At 42.7% G+C, this 25828-nt stretch overlaps 1 protein-coding gene across 5 annotated transcripts in view; it reads left to right on the plus strand.

Annotated features, from left to right (window-relative positions):
- LOC143940856 (trafficking protein particle complex subunit 13) overlaps positions 1–25828 on the plus strand; it is an 81071-nt gene that overhangs the window by 23015 nt on the left and 32228 nt on the right. For 3 of the 5 annotated variants that reach the window (XM_077462642.1, XM_077462638.1, XM_077462639.1), the window contains 8 exons: positions 6750–6818; positions 8848–8947; positions 9582–9666; positions 9819–9946; positions 11793–11865; positions 13982–14026; positions 19207–19224; positions 22036–22169. In XM_077462642.1, the coding sequence (XP_077318768.1) occupies positions 6750–6818; positions 8848–8947; positions 9582–9666; positions 9819–9946; positions 11793–11865; positions 13982–14026; positions 19207–19224; positions 22036–22169 (652 nt within the window). The remainder of the gene's footprint in view (positions 1–6749; positions 6819–8847; positions 8948–9581; positions 9667–9818; positions 9947–11792; positions 11866–13981; positions 14027–19206; positions 19225–22035; positions 22170–25828) is intronic. The other 2 variants (XM_077462640.1, XM_077462641.1) reach the window with 1 other exon arrangement.

Here is a 25828-nt window from a genome sequence, read left to right on the forward strand (position 1 = left end):
TTGTGTGGGTACAAAAGTTTGGTTATTCCACACACTGTCGTTCTTGTGGGAGAAGTTTATACTAGTTCCCACTTGTCATGGTGGATGAAGATTTATGCTGTTTTCCCACCCCTCGTTTTGGCACTGCTTGGGGACTTCCCAATGGCTAAAGAGGAGCTGTGTCAGTCGTTGAATATAAGAGAAAATAGGATTTTTTTTGTACTCGCCGTAATATACTTTTCACTGTAATTCACCGGCTAACACAGCACCCGCCCCTCATATTTTTCTTACGTTATACTGCTTGTTGACATACTGAAGCTGCATGGCAGGCTGGGGAGTTGTTACCTAAGGGATCACCCCTTGAGCCAAACTAGAAGTTCTGAGTTTTTTCATTACATGTTATGCCTAGTCCTCTCCTGAAGGTGGCGTAACAATCCAATGGCTAAAGAGAGGAGCTGTGTCGATCGGTGAATTACAGAGAAAAGGATTTTACGGTAAGTACAAAAAAAATCCTATTTTTGCTCGCACACGATTGGATGATAGAAGTCAGCAGAGCTTCTCCTTTACTAAGCTCTGCAACAACTGCACTTGCAAAGAGTACAGTCTGTTTGCCTATAGCAAATTAACCCCATGGAGTCTCTTTTGTATTAAAAAAATAAATAAATAAAAAAAATCCTACCTGTCAGCGATGTATATGAGATTTAATTCCCCTTTTTAGGGTCTTTGCCCATAACAGGTGGGCTAAACTTGCTAGTCTAAATTAAATGTAAGTAAAGATGGTCAGTTTGGACTAAGGCCTGGTTCACACTTTTCCATTTTTTTTTTTTTTTGTGCATTTTTAGTTTTGTAAAAACGCACTACAGTCCATATAACATGGTTTCCTATGGATGTAGTTCACATGTGCATTTTATGGAAAGGGCCAGGGACTTGTTTTTGGTTCCATAGACTTTAATGGATCAAAAACGTGTATTGAAAGATGCAAAATGCACCTGGAATATGCAAACTTCAACCTGCATAGATGTAAACCAGGCCTTAACCACTTAACAACCGGCCCATAGCCTATTAACGGCTTCAGGGCGGTTGTTTAACTCTGAGAGGCAGTGAATTAATTGTAAACAAACCAGCGTCATTTTATGACGCCGGTTCCTTCCTCCCCCTCTCTGTACCGATTGGTACAGCGGAGGGGGAAGAGATCGGTGTCAGCAGCGCTGTGGGCTGCATCTGCAGTGCCCATATCGCTGCTCACTGAAAATGAACCCCGCCAGTACTCTGCCAATACCCCGCCAGTACTCTGCCAATACCCTGCCAGTACTCTGCCAATACCCCGCCAGTACTCTGCCAATACCCCGCCAGTACTCTGCCAATACCCCGCCAGTACTCTGCCAATACCCCACCTACACTCTGCCATACCCTGCCATTTTTTTATTTATTTCAGGCTTCCCAGCCTAGAGGTGAGATGTGACCCCATATCTCACTGTAAAGAGGACCTGTCATGCCATATTCCTATTACAAGGGATGTTTACATTCCTTGTAATAGGAATAAAAGTGATCCAAAAATTTATTTTTGGGGGGAAAAAAAATGTCAAACTAAAATAAATAAAGTAAAATGAACAATAAAAAATTAAAGCGCCCCTGTCCCCATGAGTTCGCATGCAGAAGCGAACGCATATGTAAGTCCTGCCCACATATGAAAACGGCGTTCAATCCACACATGTGAGGTATCGCTGCGAACGTTGGAGCGAGAACAATAATTTTGGCCCTAGACCTCCTCTGTAACTCAAAACATGTAACCAGTAAAAAAATTTAAAGCGTCGCCTATGGGAATTTTTAAGTAGTGACGTTTTGGCGCCATTCCATGAGCATGTGCAATTTTGAAGGGTGACATGTTGGGTATCTATTTACTTGGCGTAACTTCATCTTTCACATGATACAAAAATATTGGGCTAACTTTACTGTGGTGTTTAACGTGTTCAAAAAATTGCTGTGCAAATACTGTGCATGATAAAAAGTTGCAACGACCACCATTGTGTTCTCTAGGGTCTGCTAAAAACATATATAATGTTTTGGGGTTCTATGTAATTTTCTAGCAAATAAATGATGATTTTTACATGTGTGGCCATGCTGTGTAAAAATCTCACACATGTGGTATCGCCATACTCTGGAGTAATAGCAGAATGTGTTTTGGGGTGTAATTTGTGGTATGCATATGCTGTGTGTGAGAAATAACCTGATAATACGAAAACTTTGTGAAGAAAAAAAATGGAAAAAAAATCTTAATTTTGCAAAGAATGGTAGGAAAAAACTACAACTTCAAAAACCTCACTTTTCTGGCATGTTAGGATCTCAAGAAATGAGAGAGGCCGTCAGTACTTAGGGTGTGATCAATTTTCAGATATTGGCACCATAGCTTGTGGACTCTATAACTTTCACAAAGACCAAATAATATCCACCAATTTGTACTTATTTTTACCAAAGATATGTAGTAGTATAAATTTTGGCCAAAATTTATGAAGAAAAATTACTAATCTGCTAAATTTTATAACAGAAACAAAGAAAAATTCATTTTTTTACAGAATTTTCTGTATTTTTTCTTTTATAGCACAAAAAATAAAAAACCCAGCGGTGATTAAATACCACCAAAAGAAAGCTCTATTTGTGTGGAAAAAAAGGACAAAAACGTCATATGGGTACAGTGTTGCATGATTGAGTAATTGTCATTCAAAATGTGAGAGCACCGAAAGCTGAAAATTGGTCTGGTTATTAACCACTTTCAGACCGGACCATTTTGCTGGTAAATGACCAGAGGTCTTTTTACAATTTGGCACTGCGCTGCTTTAACTGGTAATTGCGCGGTCATGCAATGTTGTACCCAAACAAAATTTGCGTCCTTTTCTTCCCACAAATAGAGCTTTCTTTTGATGGTATTTGATTGCCTCTGCGATTTTTATTTTTTGCGATATAAACGTAAAAAGACCGCAAATTTTGAAAAAAAATGATATTTTCTACTTTTTGTTATTAGAAAAATCCAATAAACTCAATTTTAGTCATACATTTAGGCCAAAATGTATTCAGCCACATGTCTTTGGTAAAAAAAAAGTCAATAATTGTATATTTATTGGTTTGCGCAAAAGTTGTCACATCTACAAACTAAGGTTCGTTTTCTGGAATTTACGCAGCTTTTAGTTTACGACTGCCTATCTCATTTCTTGAGGTGCTAAAATGGCAGGGCAGTACAAAACCCACCCAAATGACCCCATTTTGGAAAGTAGACCCCCTAAGGAAATTGATAAGTGGCATGTTGAGCCCATTGAATATTTTATTTTTTTGCCTCAAGCGATTGAATAATGACAAAAAAAAAAATTTTTTTTTTTTTTTTTTACACAAAGTTGTCACTAAATGATATATTGCTCACGCATGCCATGGGCATATGTGAAATGACACCCCAAAATAAATTCTGCTGCTTTTCCTGAGTACGGGGATACCACATGTGTGGGATTTTTTGGGAGCCTAGCCGCGTACGGGGCCCCCGAAAACCAAGAACCGCCTTCAGGTTTTCTAAGGGCGTAAATATTTGACTTCACTCCTCACTACCTATTACAGTTTTGAAGGCCATAAAATGCCAAGATGGCACAAAACCCCCACAAATGACCCCATTTTAGAAAGTAGACACCCCAAGCTATGTGCTGAGAGGCATGTTGAGTCCATGGAATATTTTATATTTTGCCACAAGTTGCGGGAAAATTACAAACTTTTTTTTTTCTTTTTTTTTTCACAAAGTTGTCACTAAATGATATATTGCTCACGCATGCCATGGGCATATGTGAAATGACACCCCAAAATAAATTCTGCTGCTTCTCCTGAGTACGGGGATACCACATATGTGGGACTTTTTGGGAGCCTAGCCGCGTACGGGGCCCCGAAAACCAAGCACCGCCTTCAGGCTTTCTAAGGGCGTTACAGTTTTGAAGGCCATAAAATGCCAAGATGGCACAAACCCCCCCCAAATGACCCCATTTTGGAAAGTAGACACCCCTAAATTTAGGGGTACACTAGTGAGACTAGGTAATAAATGGCGGGTGCCCTGAAACTATAAAAAAATAACTAACCAACCAGCGTCACCTGTAACAGTTATATGGTGATCACTGGTGAAAGGGTTAACTAGGGCGCAATCAGGGGGCTTGATGCGGTAGTATATGGGGGTCCCTGGCGCTATAAAAAGCTGCGGCGAACCTAAATACCTACCTGCCTAACTAGCGTCACCTGTGACACTAATACAGCGATCAGAAAAACGATCGCTTATTAGGCTGGGTTCACACTGGAGCGATGTGGGAACGCCACGAATGCGCGGCGGGTTCCCGCATCGCATGCCTCCCGGCGGCAGTTCACACTGCCCTATGCGAACTGCTGGGAGGGTCAGTGAAATGTTAATGACACCCCCAGATCAGTTCGCATATCGCAGTGCGATCTGCAAACTCGGATCGCATGGTGTGAACACCCATGCGATCCGATTCTGCTGCGGACCAAAAAAAGGGTCCCGTGCGAGTTTGCGGCGGGTGCGACACGAATTCAGCCATACTATCTGTATGGCTGAACTCGAATCGCACAGAGATCGGATGTGATTTGCACTGCAGTGCGGTGCGAATCACATCCGTTCTCATAAACCGCTGCAATGTGAACCCAGCCTTAGTGACACTGGCGACGGGGGGTGATCACGGGGTTAAACCTTTATTGGGGGTGTTAGGGGGGTACCTTAGAACTAAAGGGGGCTAACCCTAACTGCCCTAACAGTTATTACAGTCACAAATGACACCCGCTGGGTGATCAGGGGGTTAAACCTTTATTAGGTAATAAATGGCGGGTGCCCTGAAACTATAAAAAAAATAACTAACCAACCAGCGTCACCTGTAACAGTTATATGGTGATCACTGGTGAAAGGGTTAACTAGGGGGCAATCAGGGGGCTTTATGCGGTAGTATATGGGGGTCCCTGGCGCTATAAAAAGCTGCGGCGAACCTAAATACCTACCTGCCTAACTAGCGTCACCTGTGACACTAATACAGCGATCAGAAAAACGATCGCTTATTAGGCTGGGTTCACACTGGAGTGATGCGGGAACGCCACGAATCCGCGGCGGGTTCCCGCATCGCATGCCTCCCGGCGGCAGTTCACACTGCCCTATGCGAACTGCTGGGAGTGTCAGTGAAATGTTAATGACACCCCCAGATCAGTTCGCATATCGCAGTGCGATCTGCAAACTCGGATCGCATGGTGTGAACACCCATGCGATCCGATTCTGCTGCGGACCAAAAAAAGGGTCCCGTGCGAATTTGCGGCGGGTGTGGTGGGTGCGGCGAATGGCTGAACTCGAATCGCACAGAGATCGGATGTGATTTGCACTGCAGTGCGGTGCGAATCACATTCGTTCTCATAAACCGCTGCAATGTGAACCCAGCCTTAGTGACACTGGCGACGGGGGGTGATCACGGGGTTAAACCTTTATTGGGGGGTTAGGGGGGTACATTAGAACTAAAGGGGGCTAACCCTAACTGCCCTAACAGTTATTACAGTCACAAATGACACCAATGCAAAAAAAAAAAAAAAAAAAAAATGACATTGGTGTCACTGTGACTGGGGGGCAGGGGTAATTGGGGGGGGTGATCGGGGGGGTGTGAGTGTGCCTGGCATGTTCTACTGTGTAGTGTCGTGTTGGTGCAACTCACCGATCCTCTCTCCTCGGTGTCGGAACGAAAAATACCGACACGGAGGAGAGATTACATCACTTCCTCTCCTGTGTTTACATTACAGGAGAGGAAGTGATGTCACGGAGCATTTTCATTCGTCGGGAGCGATCGCGAGGGGGTGGCCATGAATGAATGGCCGTCCCCTCGTCCGGGATCGCTCCCGAACGAATACCGACCGCCGCGGGCACCGGGCGGGGGCCCGGTCGGGCCCCCGACCCGCAGGAAGGCAGGGACGTACATGTACGCCAATATGCCTGCCCGTGCCATTCTGTCGACGTACATCGTCGTGCGGCGGTCGGCAAGTGGTTAAGGGTGTTTAAGTGTCAAGTGGTTAAAGTATTATGAAGGGTTTAAACCACTGCTGGGAACATTTATTACAACATTACGCAAGGCTCTTGACTTCCAACCATGCTGACCATGGCCTGATTACATGCTTTTCTGCATTTGGGTTTGTATTTTCAACTTTTTGTTTGTATGTGTTTCCCTGGCTGGTAAAGTTCTCATCCACATTCTAATGCAAGGGTCTCCAAATGTGGCCCTTTGCTTGCCTTTAGCCAGCCCCATTCCTACCGCTGATACAAAAAATGGGGCACTATTCCTATCACTGACGCCAATGATGTAAATTTTTTTTATTTTTTAATTTTTTTTTCTTTTTTACTCCCACTGACCAATAAGCCTATGGTATTGTTTACGCCTGCTGGCCACAGTTTGGTCTCACTAAAGTTTGAAGGGCAGTAAACTGGCCCTTTGCTTCAAAAGTTTGGAGACCCCTGATCTAATGCATTGAGGTAGGTTATTTCTGTATCTGTACAGTGTCCACACTGATTGTACGAGTGTGGAAACCCCTTTAGATTATAGGCTCCTTCTTCGGGAGGACTGACAAGAATGATAGTGTATTCTGTAAAGTGCTGCTTGAAATGTTGCGCTTTGTAAGTAGAAGAAAAAACAATGACTGAAAAGGCAATTTTGCAATGACGAGCATAAGTACTAAGTGTGTGTTTGTTTTTTTTGTTTTTTTCTCCTTTTTAGTGATGCGCCTCACAAAACCAACTTTATTTACCAATATCCCAGTAACATGTGAAGAACGAGACCTTCCAGGTAAAATGTTTTCTGCATTAAACTGAAAAAGAACAAACGTCAACGAGTGGATTCAATTAATCAAGTGTTGGATTTGCCTTGGGGCCTGTGTCGACTGACTTTTATTCACTTAAATTGTGTTTTACATTTCCATGTCTATAGTAGAGGCTTGAAACGGGTTAAAAGGATGTTAAATGTATATGAAAATGAATTCTAAATGATCGCTGAAGCACCCCAAACTGATGCCATTGACCTAAGCCTAAAGACTGCCAACACATGCCCATACAGTGGGCAAAATGTATAAACGCATTCAGTACATCTCTGCAATACATGCACATTTCCGCCTGTTTTGTCTTTAAAAATGCTTCAGGTATAGAGAGAAATACCTGCTGACACAGATATCCAGGGAGCTCCTAACATCCTACACTGAGCTAACGATGTTTCCTATGCTGCACTGAAATGGCAAGCGAGTGGGAGAAACAAAAGGCAGCTGGTATGGGAGGGGAAAAAGTGCTTAGAGTTATAAAAATGAAGAGAATGATCTACTGACATAATCCATCAACAGAGCTCTGGCAAGGCTTTAGATTTTGCCCAGACTTAAATTTTAAAAGATAGGCTTACATGTTACACCTCTATTTAGGATGCAACATGTTCGGTACCTCCGCACTTCAATGTGACACTGTTTCTTCTCCCTGCATCACAGCTGCGTCATTCGTTTGCAGGAATCTGGATGAAGAAACTACAAGTCTACAAGCTTGTAGTGCTCAGTGGATCCCTTGTGGTTCATACACTCTTCCTCCAGCTTTGTAACTCAAAGTCCATAAGGAGATGCAGGCGAAAAACAGGAGGTAGTGCGTGCAGGAGCCTGACATTGCACCCACGAGACACTGATTGCGGGTGCAATGATCGGCAGGCGCCAAAGAAAAAAAAAATGCACATTTTGTTTAGTTTACCACCAAAAACAAGCTTTTTAAACCCCAAATTAATGTGCCATGTATTGATGAATGGTACTGCCTTTTCTTATATACTTGTCACTCCTCAGGAAAGTAATGCAAAGTCTATGAATCTTCAAAACATGCTTCACATAGCAAATGATGGTGATCGTTGTTTTCTCAAAAAGACCGTTAACATCTACTTTCCTTCACCACACCACTGTGAAATGTGATTCCTTTCCCCCTTATGTGAACTAACTCACCGACTGTATCAGCCTCAGACTTATCGTGTTTGGCTAAGCTCGCTTTTTGTACCTTTTTTGCAGGGATGTAGATCAGAGGTATACGATCTTTAACTTCAGTAGGAGAAGAGCTGGCCCCTTGGAAATTTCATAAAAGTGCTCTCATGCAATATATAAAAAAAAAAGGAAATGCTCCCATAGCGTGATACCATTTAAAAACCTTTTAATCACACAAGAGAAATTCCTCATAAAATGGAATCACAATTAAAAACACTTGTAACCACGCCAAACAAATCAAGCCACAGCACACTTTAACACAGCCGATTGCCGAAGCATTGGTGATCTCATGCGGGACGTGTTCACAAAATCTCTCACCGCTCCTTGGTTTTGCTGTCACCTTGATGAGGGTAGAAGTGAGATATCCAATGTTCCTTCCCAATCTCAGTCGCCTAGTAGCCACGCCCCGACATGTTTCGTCATTCACTTGACTTAATTATGGGGTTCTATACACAGGTGAGAGGGCAATAGTGAGTGTATTATTGAAATTAGAAGCTGATTGGCTAACGAGCACAGCTGCACCAGGTTTTGCACTCTGCATTGTTAGTAAATTAACCCAAAGTGTTGAAGCTAGAGCACCAACATAAAAGGATTCCTATAAAGTGTCTATACATAGTGATTGAGATGCAGCCTGGGCTGTTTCACATTGAACGAGAAATTTACTATTTTAGACAGCAGGAAGTGTGGTGCTTAGTGTACTAATTTCAGCACTTGACTCCCTTGTCGCTCTTGGCGAAGCAGTTTGATGACATAAATGATTCTGTTTTTGTACTTAGAAAATGTCCCTTAATAGTTATTTTGTTTTGTGTCTGTGTATAGGTGACTTGTTTAATAACCTCATGAAAGATGACCCTTCTACAGTGAAAGGAGCAGAAATATTAATGCTGGGAGAAATGTTAACGTTGCCACAGAATTTTGGGTAGGAGACTTCTCTTTACAGTTGAAGTGACTAATTTAGCAGCATCACATTACACTCAAAATTGGGATTAGTCACACTCCTGCACTTCAGGCAAACTTTCCATTTAATTCTGTGCCGTCAGTGCTGGTTTACTACATGTGCAAGGAACATTTACGCTCTATTTCAGTCAGCAACTTTAGGCTGCACACACACGTGATCGCGGGTGGAATCGCCATCATGGCTGCAAAATCCGGGACAAGTTTGTGATGCCATTACTTTTAATGGCACCCCAGTTGCACTGCAAAATAGCACTGCAATCGCAATGCTTATTGCTCAAAAAGGATCACAAGCTTCTTTTAGGTGACAGTGTGGCCAATTGCCACCCGACAACTGCGGCAGAATCGCAGCATGATTGGGGTGTCAGATGTAGTGACATTGCAAATGCGTTTTGCAGCCATTCGAAACTGCAGGGCGGAATTGCAGCGATTCCACCCACAATCCTGGGTGAATGCAGCCTTAAAGTGTCAGATGTGATTTATTCTTATAGGTCTAAAATGTTCTGTGTTCTTAGAACCAAGGTTAAGTCTTATAATGCAAGCATAACTTTTTTTCCTTTCTTTTACATTTAATCCATTTATTGCACATGGAAATGAAGAAACATCTTCCTAGGTGAAACATTCTCTAGCTACATTAGTGTTCACAATGACAGCAATCAAACAGTCAAAGACATACAGGTCAAGGTAAGTCATTTTTAATCATAAGTTTTTTTTTTTTTGTGCTTTGGCAATTAAAACGGTCATCCTTTTAATGTGACCAATGGGTGAGGTTGCTAAATTCCAGTGTGCAAATACCAATGTATGGTACTCATGAATGCATTGCATGCTTTCTACAGGCAGACCTGCAGACAAGTTCCCAGCGGCTAAACCTGTCTGCATCCAGTGCTGTGGTGGCTGAACTGAGACCGGACAGCTGTATAGATGATGTCATTCATCACGAAGTTAAAGAGATTGGCACACACATGTAAGCAATAGGATTAAAAAAAAATTTAGGAAAATGTATACAGTTTAAGCCAGGGATTAGTTAATTTCAATGCTAATTTTTTTGATGCTTCTGAAAAAATATATGCAAAGACACATTCAGTATATCCAGGTGAATCAAAAGTGATCAAATTGGTGATTCTTCCGATTCACTGTATTTCAAGTGCAAGGATGTAAGTGGTGACACCCGCTGCTATCCGATCAGATGGTGACCCTATTTTCCATCTGTCTGGCGGATCGCATTAAAAACGGGCAGGTGGTCTCTGTTTTCATCCAATCTCTCCATAGAGGATAGCAGGGCTCTGACAAGTCCATTTCAGCACAGTGAGCGGAGACAGACATCAGCGGATTGAACCCCCACTGAGCTAGCAGACAAACCCGTATGAAGGGACCCTTGGCTGCTCCATTTTGTCTGTCCTGGACTTCTTTGTGGCCCTTTTCATATGGGTTTTCCAATCGGGTCCATCTATCAGTTTTTTAGGAGGACCTGATTGAACGCTCCATGTAGCTCTAGGAGTAGGCGGATGTAAACAGACTTAAATTATGGTTACATTCTGTATCCCTTTGAAAAACTGATCTACATGGCATACCCTAAAAAATTAATAATGATGAATACTGATTTAGCTTACATTACGATTACATTCAACAAAGACAACACAATAACAAGACACCACAATAAAATTACCAATAACAGCAATTGATACTAAACTAACACTGTACTGTAATCAACCATACCATCCTGTTAAAAGAATAACACAGATTTGAAAAAAATAACAGAAAATCAAACCACCAAAATGCAATTATTACACCACTTTCTCTAAGATTACCCCAAATCATTACACATAGTTAACCTAATCCCAACCAAATATAAAACTACATAACAATCTGAATCGTAAACCAGATGAAATCCTCACATCCAGCAAATTTTTTATAATTTGATGGCCACAGGAAAAAAACATTTCCTGTGTGACTCTGTGCCATGGTGCATCGTGGTTGTGTTTGCACATCCATCTTTAGTTCAGTTTACACCATTATGAAAATCTATCTGTTCAGTTTACATCCATTGATGTCCACACAAAAAGAAGAGTGCAGACTTTTTTTTTATTTTTATTTTTTTATTTTTTTTATACAGGCATACACTGATTTGAATGTGAGTGAATTCAAATGGGCTCAAATCCGTTTACATCTGTCTGCCCATCGAGATACATTGTGGTTCAGTCTGAATCCATCAAAAATTGACAGGCTGATCCAGACTGAATGCCCATGTGAAAGGTCCCTTTTAAAGAGAAGTTGAGGTTTTTTTTTTTGTTTGTTTTTTTATCATACCTAGATGGATGCAGCACTACTGATTGCTCGGTTCTCGGTGCTCTTTGAGCAGAGAGTCGGTGACTGACAGTCATTGGCTTTCTGCTCTGCCTCCCTGCGCTCACTAGCGCTCTGGGCTGTGGAATGGGTGGGAGCGTTGGCTCGAGCTCTCAGCGCCTCGCTGAGCCAGGTTCCAGTCTAGGCATCTTGATGTATCTGGACCATATGGTTGAGCTCTTTTCCCAGCCTGGACCAGCAGAATGATGTTGGCCAATAGCTGTCTGCTAAAAACAGGTCACAAGAGTGCAGAATGAACTGCACTCCTGTGATCCACAAGAGAAGTACAGCCATACACGCTTTGGCTGTACTTCTCCTTTTTAAGCTTTAAAATTTCTCTCTCTGTGTTTTGTAGTGTGATTTCAGAATAATGTAGTGGATTTGGGTCAGTACAGAGACGGTGGGATATGAGTACCTTTCTTGCAGTGAGAACACTGCTAATAAAAATACACATTTCTTTGTTCCAGATTGGTGTGTGCTGTAAGTTACACCACGCAGACAGGCGAAAAGATGTACTTCAGAAAGTTCTTCAAATTCCAGGTGAGGTTTACAAATTACGGTATTGGTATTTTGAGCATATGAAGCAGGGGTAGGCAACCTGGGACCCTCCCAGATGTTGTGGAACTACATTTTTCCATGAGTCATTGCAAGGCTGGCAGTTAGTTACTCCCAGACATGATGGGACTTGTAGTTCTGCAACAGCTGGAGGGTCCCAGGTTGCCTACCCCTGATATAAATGGATCTTGCATTGAATCGTATTTGTAATATTTAAGATCATCTTTATCTGATGGTCTTAATTGATCATTATGTATTATATGACGACTGGCGAATTTGCCTTTACTGGCTGATTACTTCAATCACTCAGTTTTCCTGATTAACAACTGCTGAAATAAGAAATGGCCAAGAAAGGCAAGAAGCAGAGCCAGCTTCACATGTAATGGCTAAGTATGGCAGCCCCCATGTGCAGACATAACTAAATTCTGATAGAACAAATAGGCTTTCAAACAATAACACACATCAAGAAAGTTATCTTTGTTAAGCTAACCACTTTTAGGTATAATCTGAAAAAAAACTTGTAAAAATACCAGTCAACCTTTTAAACGAACCCCATTATGTGAGAAAGATCGTGCTTGTTGACTTCCTTCTTCGTAATCCTTATGGTAAGCTGTTACTATTGGTGTGGGGAGATGGGGGAGGGAATGTACATCATTGGGGTCATCGGATTGGCACCCTTTTTCTTTGATGTTTCATGGATAAGCCCCTTATGTCTCCAGAGGGCTCAACAGTGATAACTGGCACCTCAGGAGCTAGTTACTTAGTTTTCTGACTTCAATACTCTGAGATAGTAATCTAACAAACATACAGATCAAGAAAATGAATGAACTGTGAATCTGCTTTGAGACCATGAAGTACGAAAACTGCACTGCTGGTCAGCACAGTATCCAGGTATTTTATTATTTTGAGAAGGAAATTCCACAATGGCATCCTTGGTTGAGTTCAGATTTCCTTTAAAAAATGTTTGCAATGTGAGCCATACACAAGAGAGCCATGCATTGGGCTCATACGCAGAGGTGTGTTTTTTTTTTTTTTTTTTTTCTTTTTCTTTTTTCTGGCTCGAATTTTATATTCATTGTGGGCAGACAGTGGTAATATTTGATTAGCTGCTTGCCATTTTTTTTACCTTGCCATTTTTTTTACCTTGTCATTTTTGGATTGGACATGTCTGAAAGGTTCGTGAAGGCACTTTTGTCTGTAAGCAGTTTTAAATTTGTCATGATAAAGCAAGTGACAGCATTTTATTTGCTCCCTAAGTGGCCATGCTTGCAGGAAGCGGACCGTTTTTTAAATGCTATAACCCTATAGCGATGCCTTGTCACTTGATCAGCATTGTGCAATAGCTCTTTGCTACCCCTTTTTTAGCAGTACAGATTGCCGCTGGTTTATCTTTGTTTGAAAGCAATGTAAAGCGTTTTGTATATATTTTCCTAATTTGTTCTGTTTTGGAATATACAAAATGTAAATAATTTATTTTTACGAGGTAATGTTGCATATTAATTTTTATTTCTTTTGGTTTTGTATTTGGCTATTTTGCTGACATTCAACCTTTAAAAAGCCTAACATGCGTACATAAAGCCTTTACAAAGTTGCTGGTACATATTTAGTGTTTCATATTTGTTCTCACAAGGGAGCATTAGCTTTAATCTAAAACTGCTGCCCAGCATTGTGTTCTATCTAGCCTGAAGATAAGGAGGAACAGGAACTTGCTGGGGCTGGTGGGATACTCTGTGTCCTTTCAGTACTGACATAAGACATTGGTATGGGGACCAATCCCTGCAGCAGCAACTGGAATCTGGAGTGCTTCAGGGTTGTTTTTTCTTTTTTTTAAAGCTTGAAAATACATATGCATATATCTTTTATATTTTGGGGTGGGAACATAGTAGTATTTAGAGTTCAGAGTGATCTTGTTTGTGAAATCGCTGACAGATGTAGCAGCAGAGTTCAGTATTACACTCACTCCTGTCCTAAGAAAACATGAATCAAGTGTGCCCAGCAGTTAAAAAAACAAAATAGACTGAGCTTTACTGGTGTGGTAATACACAGCGCCGTACAACAGGCAAATCGCTCACTGTTTAACATGCCTTCTGTCTTAATGCAGGTCCTCAAACCTCTGGATGTGAAGACCAAATTTTATAATGCGGAGGTGAGTCGTCATTCTTCACATGTGCAGTAGTAAAGCGTTTTTGTAGAAATATACATTTTGTAGAGTGTGCTTGCTGTTTTACCACAGATATAAGCAGAGGTTCATCGGTACTAGTTCTTTGTGACACTGACAGAGTTTACCAAAATTAACAAGCTTAAGGTAGTGTACCTGGAGATCTGCTGGTAAAACTACAGTCTAGGGTTTCTTTTGTTATTTATTTTCCCACAAATTTAAGAACTACAACTACAAGGACTTTGGGACAGATATGTAAAATTGTTGGCTCTTTGTAGCTGCCCTTAAACTAAGCCTATGATAAAAAAAAAAGAACACAGAGCCTGCCATTGCTGTCCTCTTCTCCTCAATATGCTATTTGCCTGTCATATTCACCCACTGACTTCAATACTTTGAGTCTCTGATCCAAAGCAAGCATGCAAATCTTCTCACCTTTACCGAGCTGCATACATATTTTGGATCTCTGACTTATGGTTTACTAAAACTGGAGAGTGTACAATCTGGTGCAGCTGGTCATGGTAGCCAATCTGCAAATCTTCAGTTTGTTCAATTAAAGCTTTAACAAAAAACCTGGAAGCTGATTGATTGGTTTCTGTGCACAGTTGCAACAGATTTTGCGCTCTCCGGTTTTAGTAAATCCCTACCAAAATATCAAAACCAGGAATTCGTCAGAAGAGCCAGGCAATTAGCAATTTTCAAGGGATGCCATGGTATCCTCAATGTTTCTCTGATGACCAGATTTACTTTAATGCATGCAGTTGGCCCCTCCAGTCATATCCTAATATTGCTAGAGTCCACTTAAGCAAACCTTAAGGGCCCAGTTCCATGTTGCAGTAATACATGTCAGCGCACATTACATTATCTGCAGCCCCATTTACTTTGAATTGCACACAAATGCTCTTAGGCAACGCACCTGCATTGCAGCTTACCACAATGCAGAGTAATCCATTGAAGTTTGTTGCATTGCAAAAACTGGCGTATATGTGACTCTTGGCGCATGAGGGTTTGTTGGCAGCTTAATTTCAATGGGCTGCCTTTGACCCCTTTCACACTGCAACCCGCCCCGTGCTACCGGTAAAGCACCACTCTTTTTAGTAGGGGTTTACCAGCGCTGTGTGGGCTGGAGTGTGCGCTTTTAACCCCAAAGAAGGTGTTAGAACCACCCGCATAGCACCACTGCCGAAGCGCTTTGGAGACTCTTCGGCAGCGCTGCCCATTGATTTAAATGGCAGGGGTGGTTTAGGAGCGGTGTATACACCGCTCCCGCATCACCCCAAAGATGCTGCTTGCAGGACACTTTTTTTTTTTTCTCCAGGTGCTTTACACGCGCTATTTTTAGCACTAAAATGCCGAAAATGCGCCTCCAGTGTGAAAGTAGCCTTAATGTAATGCAGAAATAAGCCGTAAATAACTTTTCTGACAAGCTCTTTAAAAGTCTAGTTTTACGCCAGGTCAGATTGAAGCCCTTAACCGTCGTAGTCACAACTCCTGAGTCATTTTATCAAAGTATAGAAATTATGGGATCAATAGTGACCGCCAAAGAACTAGAATTATGAAAGGTCAGAAATGGAAATTTTTATACGTGCATTTCTTTCAGCATAGGTGTCTTTTAGTGCTATCAAAGCTTTCTGAATTGGGCCCCTTTTCCTAACATTCAGACACGTATGCCATGTATTCCTGTTCTTTATCATTATTATAGGGATAGCCTCCTTCTGTTCCACAGCAAAGAAAGTTTCCTCCTAATTTACTCATCAACTAAGTACTGTCACATGTTTCCCATAACCATGAATACCAGGTATGGAAGGAGCGACTGGTAAGTAGATGCTGCTAAGGAGGAGGAATTGAAGAAAACATTGCTATGCCCTAAATGGGCAAAGCAAAGATTTGCTTTAAAATGAAATATAAAAATAAAATCTGATAAATGGTATACAAACAAACTTTTAGTTCAATCTTATTAAGAAAAGAGAGATGTATATCATACATTGAAATAGAGGGTAGAAATAGACATTTCAATATTGGTACCATAACGTCGCATTGTATAAAGAATTTGTTGGCTTCAACAGACAAACTTTTTAAGAACTACTTAGGTGTCCTATGTATGCATTATTTACATGTCGGATAACATGGGTAAGTAGTGGAATTATTTTAGTTGTCAGGGCACAAGTGATTGTTGAAATATTATATTGCTTATACTATAAGCCAAATGCATGCTTGTCTTTTTACTAATAGAGTAGCCACATCTTCTTTTGCAGCTGGGGTATGTAAAAGACTAAATCCCTTTTTGTAACATGCACTTTGTTTACATGTGGTGGTTGGGGAAATACTAATGTATCAAAGCTGTCATCATCTTCAAGTTGTGTTTTTGTTCCTTTGTTACTGTTACAAATTAAAGTGGGTGTCCACCAGTCGCAACAAAAATCCTCTGCAGCTGTGTATATTCTCTACCACAGTGGTTCTCAACCTTAGGGAGCCCAGGGCCATGTAATGTCCTCCTAAACATTCTTTGCCTCAACAGTAAAAAAAAAAAAAAACACTCCTCCTTCACATTTGTGTTAGGACTACTTGCACTTTATCAAATATAAACCAATGTGAGCCTATTGCTTTACTATGATCTGTGAAAACGCATATCCTTTTCACCTCTTACTCATTATTCTGTATATAGGGGGAATAACCTCCTAGATTCATGGATAGACCAAGTGCTGTGTTAACATAGCCCCCTCCTGATGCTTTCTCGGTTTTATGATTCCCCTCCAGCTCCATGCAGTGTAGCATGCAAGACAGAAAATGATGACGTCCTGACATGCTGGAATGTAAAGAGCAGACGTGACAAGGTAGCACAGAGTTAAGCCAGAAACAAAAGATGTTGCTAATCCAGGCTTGAAGCCCCTCCAGGGAGTGAGCAAAGCCCTTATAGCAGCAGTGGCTTTAATTTTAGCATGTTCAGAAACTGAACACAGTGATAACTGCAACAAATACCACCCCTACTGACCTCCTCCTCTTCCCTTCATTCAGTGCCTCTACAAGAAACCCATGTCAGGGGTGCCTAAAAGCCTGACCTGCTTTCATTGTCATAGCTGGGTGCCGGCTGCAGCTTTGTAATTGCTCACAGCCAGGACACCAGCACTTGCAGTGTTCTCTCAAGAGAAAGTAACTCTAACAGTCAGTACCAGCAGCTGCTAATGGCTCTTTTTGTTCTGGCAACTAAGGGAAAGGACAACTAATCAGGAAATCCTGAAGTCCCTCCTCTTTACACCTTATCCACTGTGACTTCCACTTCTCTTAGCAGCTCCTCCTTGTCTCTGTTTGCACCAGCAGAAACTGTGACCTGAAGACACGAGCTGTGCACAAGGTGCTGGGAATAACTAAAGGAGCAGTGGGAGAGGTGATGCTTGATTAGTGCTACTCAGTCCTGAGAGAGCTGGAGAACTGAGCACAGTTAGTAAAAAGCCATCAAGTTGATTGTGGAAGCAGTAGATGTTAGGCTGCAGCCTGTCAGGAAGGAAAGCACTCCCAACCATACCTACAAGGCAGACGGGCACACACCTAAACCATAACCCCTAGCTGTGTAAGCACCTGGCAAGTCAGCGGGAGGGAAGCTACTGCCCAGCATTTGAGAAACTGCTCTAAAAGAACTGAAGTGTGTGTGTGTGTGTGTGTGTGTGTGTGTGTGTGTGTGTGTGTGTGTGTGTGTGTGTGTAGTCCCAATCGCTGTGCTTAAGAGATCAAGCCTTGATATCACTAGAGGACTCCTGACCACTTTCATTGTTGGGTGACTTGTCATTTCTCTATGAAATCTTGGAGCAATCTTGTCTAGTTCCCAGTTACTTCCATTTCCAGTGCCAGGGAGGATCCAACTTCCAGAATTTATTTATTTTTTTACATTCTTTATGTATCAGGGAGAATGAATCAGTAGGGAGTACCAATGTCTTTCTTGTTTTTTAAGGTGGTTATGGAGATTTCACTGGTGCGAACTTTCAGAGGTATAAGAAACCAAGGTGTATCTCAACACCTTAGTGTCCACTCCCAACTGAAATATTTTCTTTGGAACTGATCGTTATCATATACCGTATATACTCGAGTATAGGCCGACCCGAATATAAGCCGAGGCCCCCAATTTACCCCCAAAAAAACTGGCAAACTTATTGACTCGTGTATAAGCCGAGGGTGAGACATGCCTGTCCATCCCTGTGTGTGTGTCCGTCCATCCCTGTGTGTCCGTCCATCCCTGTGTGTCCGTCCATCCCTGTGTGTCCGTCCATCCATCCCTGTGTGTGTGTGTGTCCATCCATCCATCCATCCCTGTGTGTGTGTGTCTCCATCCATCCATCCATCCATCCCTGTGTGTGTGTGTCTCCATCCATCCATCCATCCCTGTGTGTGTCTCCATCCATCCACCCATCCCTGTGTGTGTCTCCATCCATCCACCCATCCCTGTGTGTGTGTGTATCCATGTGTGTGTGTGTGTGTGTGTGTGTGTGTGTGTGTGTCCAGCCTACCTTTGTCCCGAGCCTCCGTCCCGTGCCTTGCCTCCTTGCCTCCGTTCCGTCCCGTGCCGTGCCTTGCCTTGCCTTGCCTTGCCTCCGTCCCGTGCCCTCTTCGGCGGCCATTGTAAAATTCAAAAGCCGCGCCTCCTCCTTCGCCTGTGATAGGCGGAACACTGAATTTCCCAGCAGCCTGTGTTCCGCCTATCACTGACGTCGTATCATCCTCGTCCGTAGTACGAGGATGATACGATGTCCGTGATAGGCGGAACACAGGCTGCTGGGAAATTCAGTGTTCCGCCTATCACAGGCGAAGGCGGAGCCGGAGGCGCGGCTTTTGAATAGAATGGCCGCTGTCTGTCTGCTCGACACGCTGATCGAGCGGGCAGACAGCGATGACTCGAGTATAAGCCGAGGGGGGCACTTTCAGCCTCAAAAAAGAGGCTGAAAATCTCGGCTTATACTCGAGTATATACGGTAATGTTCCTGTTACTTACTTTGGCTGGACACCCCTTTAATGCCAATTCGTTTTTGGATTTAATTGTACAAATGTCATGAGTGTGTAGCTTTTACTAATGCTAAATTAGACAGCAATTTAATACATGTATTTTGTTCTAGCGTTCCTATTTTTTAACATTTAACCCTCATTTCTTTCTCTAATTTTTTGTTTTATTTTTTTCCCGTTAGAGTGACCTCAGTTCTGTGGTAATTTTTTCATCATTTTATTTAATTCTAAAGCACTGTTCAATTTTGGCATTTGTGCCCGTTAATCAGTTAATTTCATTCCGAATTCAAAGCATTATAGAAAAGCATGATCACAACCCAGTGTTTGGGTTATGTAGGTTCTGTATGTCATTAATGTAATGTTTGTCAGAGTTCAGGACACCATATTGCATTATGACAGTGTTTGCAATTCACAAGTATGGGCTTATTTCCACGTAATGTTTATATTAAAAAACATTACAAAATAAAACCCAATACAATTCTTTCTTTTTTTTTTTGGGGGGGGGGGGGTGTCATATAAGATCTTTATAGTGCCAATTATGCATTACAGCAGAGAATGGTAATGCCAGACTACAATGCTCTGGAGACTGTCACTGTGTCCACTTGCATGCCTTACATTTTCAGGCTTAGCTAGGTTAGTATGATGTTGCCATTGACAGAAAAAGTTTTGGAGGTAGAAGGAGAAAGGTAATCTTTAATGACATATGATTCATGTAGCATTTACTTCCTGGAATCCATCTGCCCTTAAACTGGTTTCACGCAGGCTGTTGGTTTTTCAGGAAAACCTGATTGGACCATCCATAGTTGACACCTGCTGGCATTTGATCCAATCCTGTCCACCAAAAACAAACGGATGTGGTATTCATTCCCCATCCTTCCAGCGGATCAGATGACAGTCGGATCAAAACCGACAGGTGGTGTATTTCCATCCAGCAGCGGGGCTGTGTCTGCTCTGCATAGTGGAGTGCACACGGACCTGTCATCTGCTTGCTCAGTGAGAGATCACCTGCTCAGCAGGTGGATGCACATAACGGAGACCACCTGTGTGAAACCAGCATTACTGTGATGGCACCCTAGACAATCATGTGCGTGTGCATTAGTAAATAGTACACAAGCCGTTACACTTTTTCAAGATCTGGCCTGCAGGCAGGAGGGTGTACAATAGAAAGAAAAGAACGGCTGCACACCACAGGAACGTTTCAACAATTTTATTCCAAATATAGCCAATGACAGCCAACAAAGACAGAGTATCCGAACCCAGGAGGTGACGTGTGCGTTTTCACACTGACCTTGATGCTTCTTGAAACCAGATTTGAAGAAGCACTGAGGTCAGTGTGAAACGCACGCGTCACCTCCTGGGTTCGGACACTGTCTTTGTTGGCTGTCATTTGCTATATTTGGAATAAAGTCGGTGGAACGTTCCTGTGGTGGGCAGCTATTCTTTTCTTTCTATTGATCATCAGTGGCGATCCGTGGCTTGCACCCAACGCATTTGAACTATAGTGACTGCTCACCTGGAGCGGTGTCTTCCTTGATTGAAAAGGCAGGAGGGTTTCCTTGGCTAATTTGTTCCTTGACCAAAAAATGCCTATGTTCAGGGCTGGAAATCTCCAGGGCCCCGGCTGGCAGAATGACAGATGTGGTAGCTGGAGTGTTGTTCATGTGTGCATCCACTTTGTAACTGCCCAGGGCCTCATTTAGTCCAAAAAACGACCCTGTGCATACAGCTGTGAGGTCACTGGCCTGAATCTGCCTGAGCTGTGTGGTGTCAATGCAGCAAACTGCAGCATTTGAACCATTCAGAAGACCTGTTTCATTGATCTGACTGTTGAAAACTGTATGCCTTACTGAATAAGCCAGAATAGCTTTATAATAGCCAGTTATCTCATGGCAGACACCTAATAACCGGTCACACCTTTGTTGATGAACTTGCTTTTCTATTTTGTTGCTTATTTTATAACCTCCTCAAGCTCCACTAAGCCTTTCACTTTCCGCTGACAATTGCCTCATTGATATTTACCAGTATGCAGAAATTGATTCTACAGTAAAAAAAAAAAGCGCAATGGACTAATGGGATAGAGGCATCACTGACCAAATTTGATCTTAATTTCCTGAGTAATAGATTGGTTTCAAATAAAACTAAAGATCAACTTTTTGATTAAAATTTTATTTAGTTTGAAATACTTTGTAAACTTACTTTGTGCTACCTGTGCAGACCGGTAGTTATAGAAGTTTGTCAATTAGTCTTGGAACATGTGGTGAGACCTTGCTATTCCTAAATGGCTAGTTATAATTCCACCAGGTCTTCATTTTACCATAACACAGCTCTTAAACAAAATCTTTCATTAGATTTTGGCCACCAACTGCTAATACTTATACTTTGTGTTTGTAGACAACATGTTGGTAGTGTGTGAGTGTGGCTAAAGCAGTTCATGAGTCAAGATAGCCCTGTGGTTATGGCTCTTTCCCACTAAACAACAAACTTGGGGATAATAATGCACACTTTGGGGTTACTAAAGCCGGAGGGTGCAAAATCTGGTGCAGCTGTGCATGGTAGCCAATCATTTGCTAACTTAAGCTTGTTCAGTTAAGCTTTGACAAACAACCTGGAAGCAGATTGGTTTCTATGCCAAGCTGCACCTAGTTTTGCATTCTCCAGGTTTAGTAAATCACCCCAACAGTGTCCTTTGTGAGAATTACAAGCTCATACTCTAACTTTGTATGTTTTATCCTTGTGACTTTAAAAAAAAAAAAAAAAAAAAAAAAAAGTACCAGAGCTCATTGTATTAATTGGAACCTATCCCATGTCCATTGCTTGCCCTGTATGCCATTTGACTAACTTTGCTTCTGATTCTTAAGTTTGGGATGCCAGTTGGAACATCCATTAATTGTGGTAACTTTGATTTCCAGGCATGACACTAATCATCAGTAATAATAATGATGTAAGATGCATTTTGTCCTCCTCTGTTGTATTCAGAGCTTGTCCTCCTAATCCTCTGTGTGGCTTTGCAGACAGACGAAGTGTTTCTGGAAGCCCAGATCCAAAATATCACCACTTCACCCATGTTCATGGAGAAGGTGTCACTAGAACCATCTATAATGTACAATGTGACAGAGCTGAACAGTGTGGTCACCAACGGTGAGGGGTAAGGACACACTGAGATCTTCAGAATATATGTTAACTGTAAGAATGAACTTCTCTTATTTACTCCAGTTTTGTTTGTTAAATATACAGTTGAAAGAAGGCATTGTTCTTTCTGTTCTATCTGTTCAATCAGTGAAAAAGCACCATTAATTGTGTCAGAAATTCAGAGCTGTCTTGTGTCCAGTGCACACTTCCTGTGTTGCCACCACTGGCTGACACAGGAGGTGGATCATGTGACCTGAACTGGGCTGAAAATGGGTAAGTATATTTTCTCACGTTACAGGACGGGAACACATGAAAGATGATAGGCTCCTCCCTACAGAATCAAATCACAGCTGTTTAGAAGGCCCCACCTTACCCCTTGTCCCTCAGTATTGATTGTGTTCTCCCACAGCAAAACATACGGTTGTTTTTTTTTTTTTTTTCTCTGAGCAGAAGACTAAAAAGTCAGATGGTACCCCTGTGAGCCAGGTTTAGGAATGCCGATGAGGGCTGCTGCTTCAGAGCTTATCCAAAAAAAACTGCATTTGTGCATGCGGTCCAGGCATTTCAATCCCCCACCTTTGCACGTTGCTCAGCAGCCCGGGTATCCTCCTTGGTCTTCCCCTGGTGCAGCAAGAACCATTTTGCTGGAGTCCAAATTATCTAAGCACCAAGGGGAGGACTTGGCATGCTCCAATAATCTCAGGCTAAAACTTCCTGTCGCAGCACGAAAAGGGTAGGGTAAGCTCAACGCTGCAGAGACTGAAGCATTCCTGCTCACAGCAGGGTTCAGTGAGCTTTAAGGAGCTAAAAGTCTGTCTGAGCCAACCTCATGTACAAGAAGGATGGAAAGACAGCACAGGTGGCTGCAGGCAAGAGCAACCTGGGATCGGCTAAGTGCCATGTTTTTTTTTTTTGTTTTTAACCTACTTGGGGGTTGACACCATATTAGAAGGATCCCTGGTAATCCCCCCCATGCTTTCTCTGCCAGCGAAAGGGGCCTGCAGCCATGATACAAGGTGCAAGAAGAGTGACTATGGCTTGTTCCCTCTTTTCTTGCAGATTCCACAAGCTGCGCACAGGAGGTCTCTGACAAACCACCTTCTTCATCCGCTAGCACCAGTGCCAGTACAAAGTATGGTAATTGTGGGGAAAGATTGTCAAAATCCCACACCAAGCCTTGTTGTTATAGGTGTATTAACAAACTGGCCTGGAAAGAGGCCTCAGGATTAATGAAAGATTTTCTCAAATCTGTGCAAGAGGAAATGTTAGCCGCTATATAATCCTTCCGCACCTCTACTCACGCACTCCTAGTAGTGGGTTCAGGGGAACTCGCCCCTAAAGCGGGTCCCTCATCACAGGAGAGTTTACTGCGCAAGCCACGACCAAGTATTTCTTTACCTTTCGCTCAGGGGCCTTTCTGGCTTAGTCCAGGGAAGAGGATGAGATGGAGGAAGCATAACGCCAGGTGATATCTGAGCTCTCTTCAGAAGAGGAGGCTGGCTTAGGTCCGGATAGTGATGTAGAAGACGTCAAGTTAAGTAGTCAACTCTTTGCCTTAGCCTGGAGGAGTTCCTCCATGTCCTCGATCTATGCCAAATTCCTGATTCGGTTAAGGAAACCTCTGCACAGGAATAAAATGTGCAGGGGGTTGGTTAAAAGCCAGGCTGGGGTATTTTCCCCTACACCAGTCTCTAAAAGACGTGGTTCTTCAGGAGTGGACATTTCCTGAAAGGAGTTTGGTCAGTCCTAAAACCTGGAAGAGAAAGTTCCCCTTCAAGGAGGAGAATGCAATTTTTTTATTTTTTTTTAAAGGTCCCTAAGTTGGACACCACCCTTTCCCAGGTGAAAAATAAGTCTGACCTCTCCTTTGAGGACTCTGGAAACATCCGGGACGCAATGGACTGAAAAAAGCCTGGGAGGCCAATGCCTCGGCTACGGCCCCAGCATTGGCAGCAACCTGCGTTGCCAGAAATGCAGACTTCTGGATAGAGATGCTTAGTAGACACTTCTCCTAAGGAAATAAATCTCAGGATATTCTAGATTCCCTTTCAGTGATGGGGAAGGCTGTAGCAACCCTGCCTGACACAGTGGTGGTTTCCGTTAAAGCCTCTACAAAAACAGGAGCACTGATTAACTCGGCCAGGAGAGCCATTTCGGTTAAAGCCTTGCAAAAGTGATCTTCTAAGGCCAAACTGTGTAGGCTGCCCTTTGAAGGATCTTTATTTGGCTCAGGCCTTTATGATGTTTTGTCTATTCCTCAGAAAAAGGGAAGAAATTTCCTGTCAAACCCAAACGAGAAAAGTATAGAATTTTTTTTCAAAGGTCCAAGAAGGAACCCAACAGAAGATGGGGTTATGGTAGAGGCAGGCAAAAAGGTAATTTTGCTCTCTTCCTTGCCAGGTTAAAATACAGAAGATCCCAAGTGACCCCAGAATCTGGGTAGGAGGAAGACTGTCTCATTTCATCCCTCAGTGGGAGAAGATTTCAGACAGACCTTACATCGTCTATCTGATCAGGCAAGGCTACCGCCTTGAATTCTCATCCGAACGCCCACCTATGATCAGGTTAACGCATCTTCCCAAGGATGCCTCAAAAAAAGAAAGCCCTATTAGATGGGATTCAGGAACTAGTAGAACAGGTGGTGTTTCCGGTCCCAAAAAGCCAGCTTTACCAAGGCTTTTACGCCCACATTTTTGTGGTACCCAAGCCTTCAGGGAATGTTGCCTTTATTATAAATCTCAGGAACTTAAACAAATTCCTAAAATACAAAAGGTTTTCCATGGAGAGTATTTACTCAGTGCAGAAAAACCTACTGAAAAGGATGTCTATATGACCACCCTGGATCTCAGTGATGCCTATCTACATGTTCCGATTTTTCCCGGAACACCAGGATTTCCTGAGATTTGCAGTAGTAACCCAGGAAGGAGTTTTCCACTGGCAGTTCAAGGCACTTCCTTTTGGGCTAGCGGCAAGTCCAAGAATATTCACAGAGATTCTAGCTGAGGCGGTGGCCCATCTCCACCTACAGGGGATAACAGTGATACCCTACCTGGAATACTTGCTCATTTCCGGTCCATCAGCCCCTCAGATGGAAACAGATACCCAGAAGGTGATCTCTGTCCTGAGAAGTCTGGGCTGGTTGGTAAATTAGGAAAGATCCTCCCTGGAACCTGACTCTCGGGCTCAAAAGCTTTTCCTATGAAGGGAAAAGGTGGAAGAAGTCGTTGCAGACGTCAAAAGGCTGTTAGGAGCCCCTGCGTGCTCCAGGAGGGAGATCCTCAGGCTCCTGGCATATCAGCCAGCATTCCAACAGTCATCTGGGTGCAATTACACTCATGGGATCTGCAATCCTTCCATCTTTGCTCTTGGGGAAAAAAGAACAAATCCCTAGATGAAAGTCTAATCATTACCCGCCAGGTAATATCCTCCTTGATGGTAGTGGTCAGTCCCAGGCAATTTGGAAAAAGGCAGGGATCCACTAAGACACCACAGACGCAAGTGCCAGGGGATGGGAAGCCCACCTAGAGAAAGCCAAAGCACAGGGCTCCTGGCAGAAGGAAGTAGCCAGATTTTCCAATCTCAGGGAACTCAGAGCGGTGGGCGAAGTCCTAAAAGCCTTCGAAAAGTCTGTCACAGGGGGAAAAAAATGCTGGTCTGCTCAGACAATGCTATGGC

Source organism: Lithobates pipiens, unplaced genomic scaffold (assembly GCF_037356315.1).
Source record: "Lithobates pipiens isolate NorthernLeopardFrog02 unplaced genomic scaffold, aLitPip1_a1.2 Scaffold_3, whole genome shotgun sequence".
NCBI lineage: Eukaryota > Metazoa > Chordata > Amphibia > Anura > Ranidae > Lithobates > Lithobates pipiens.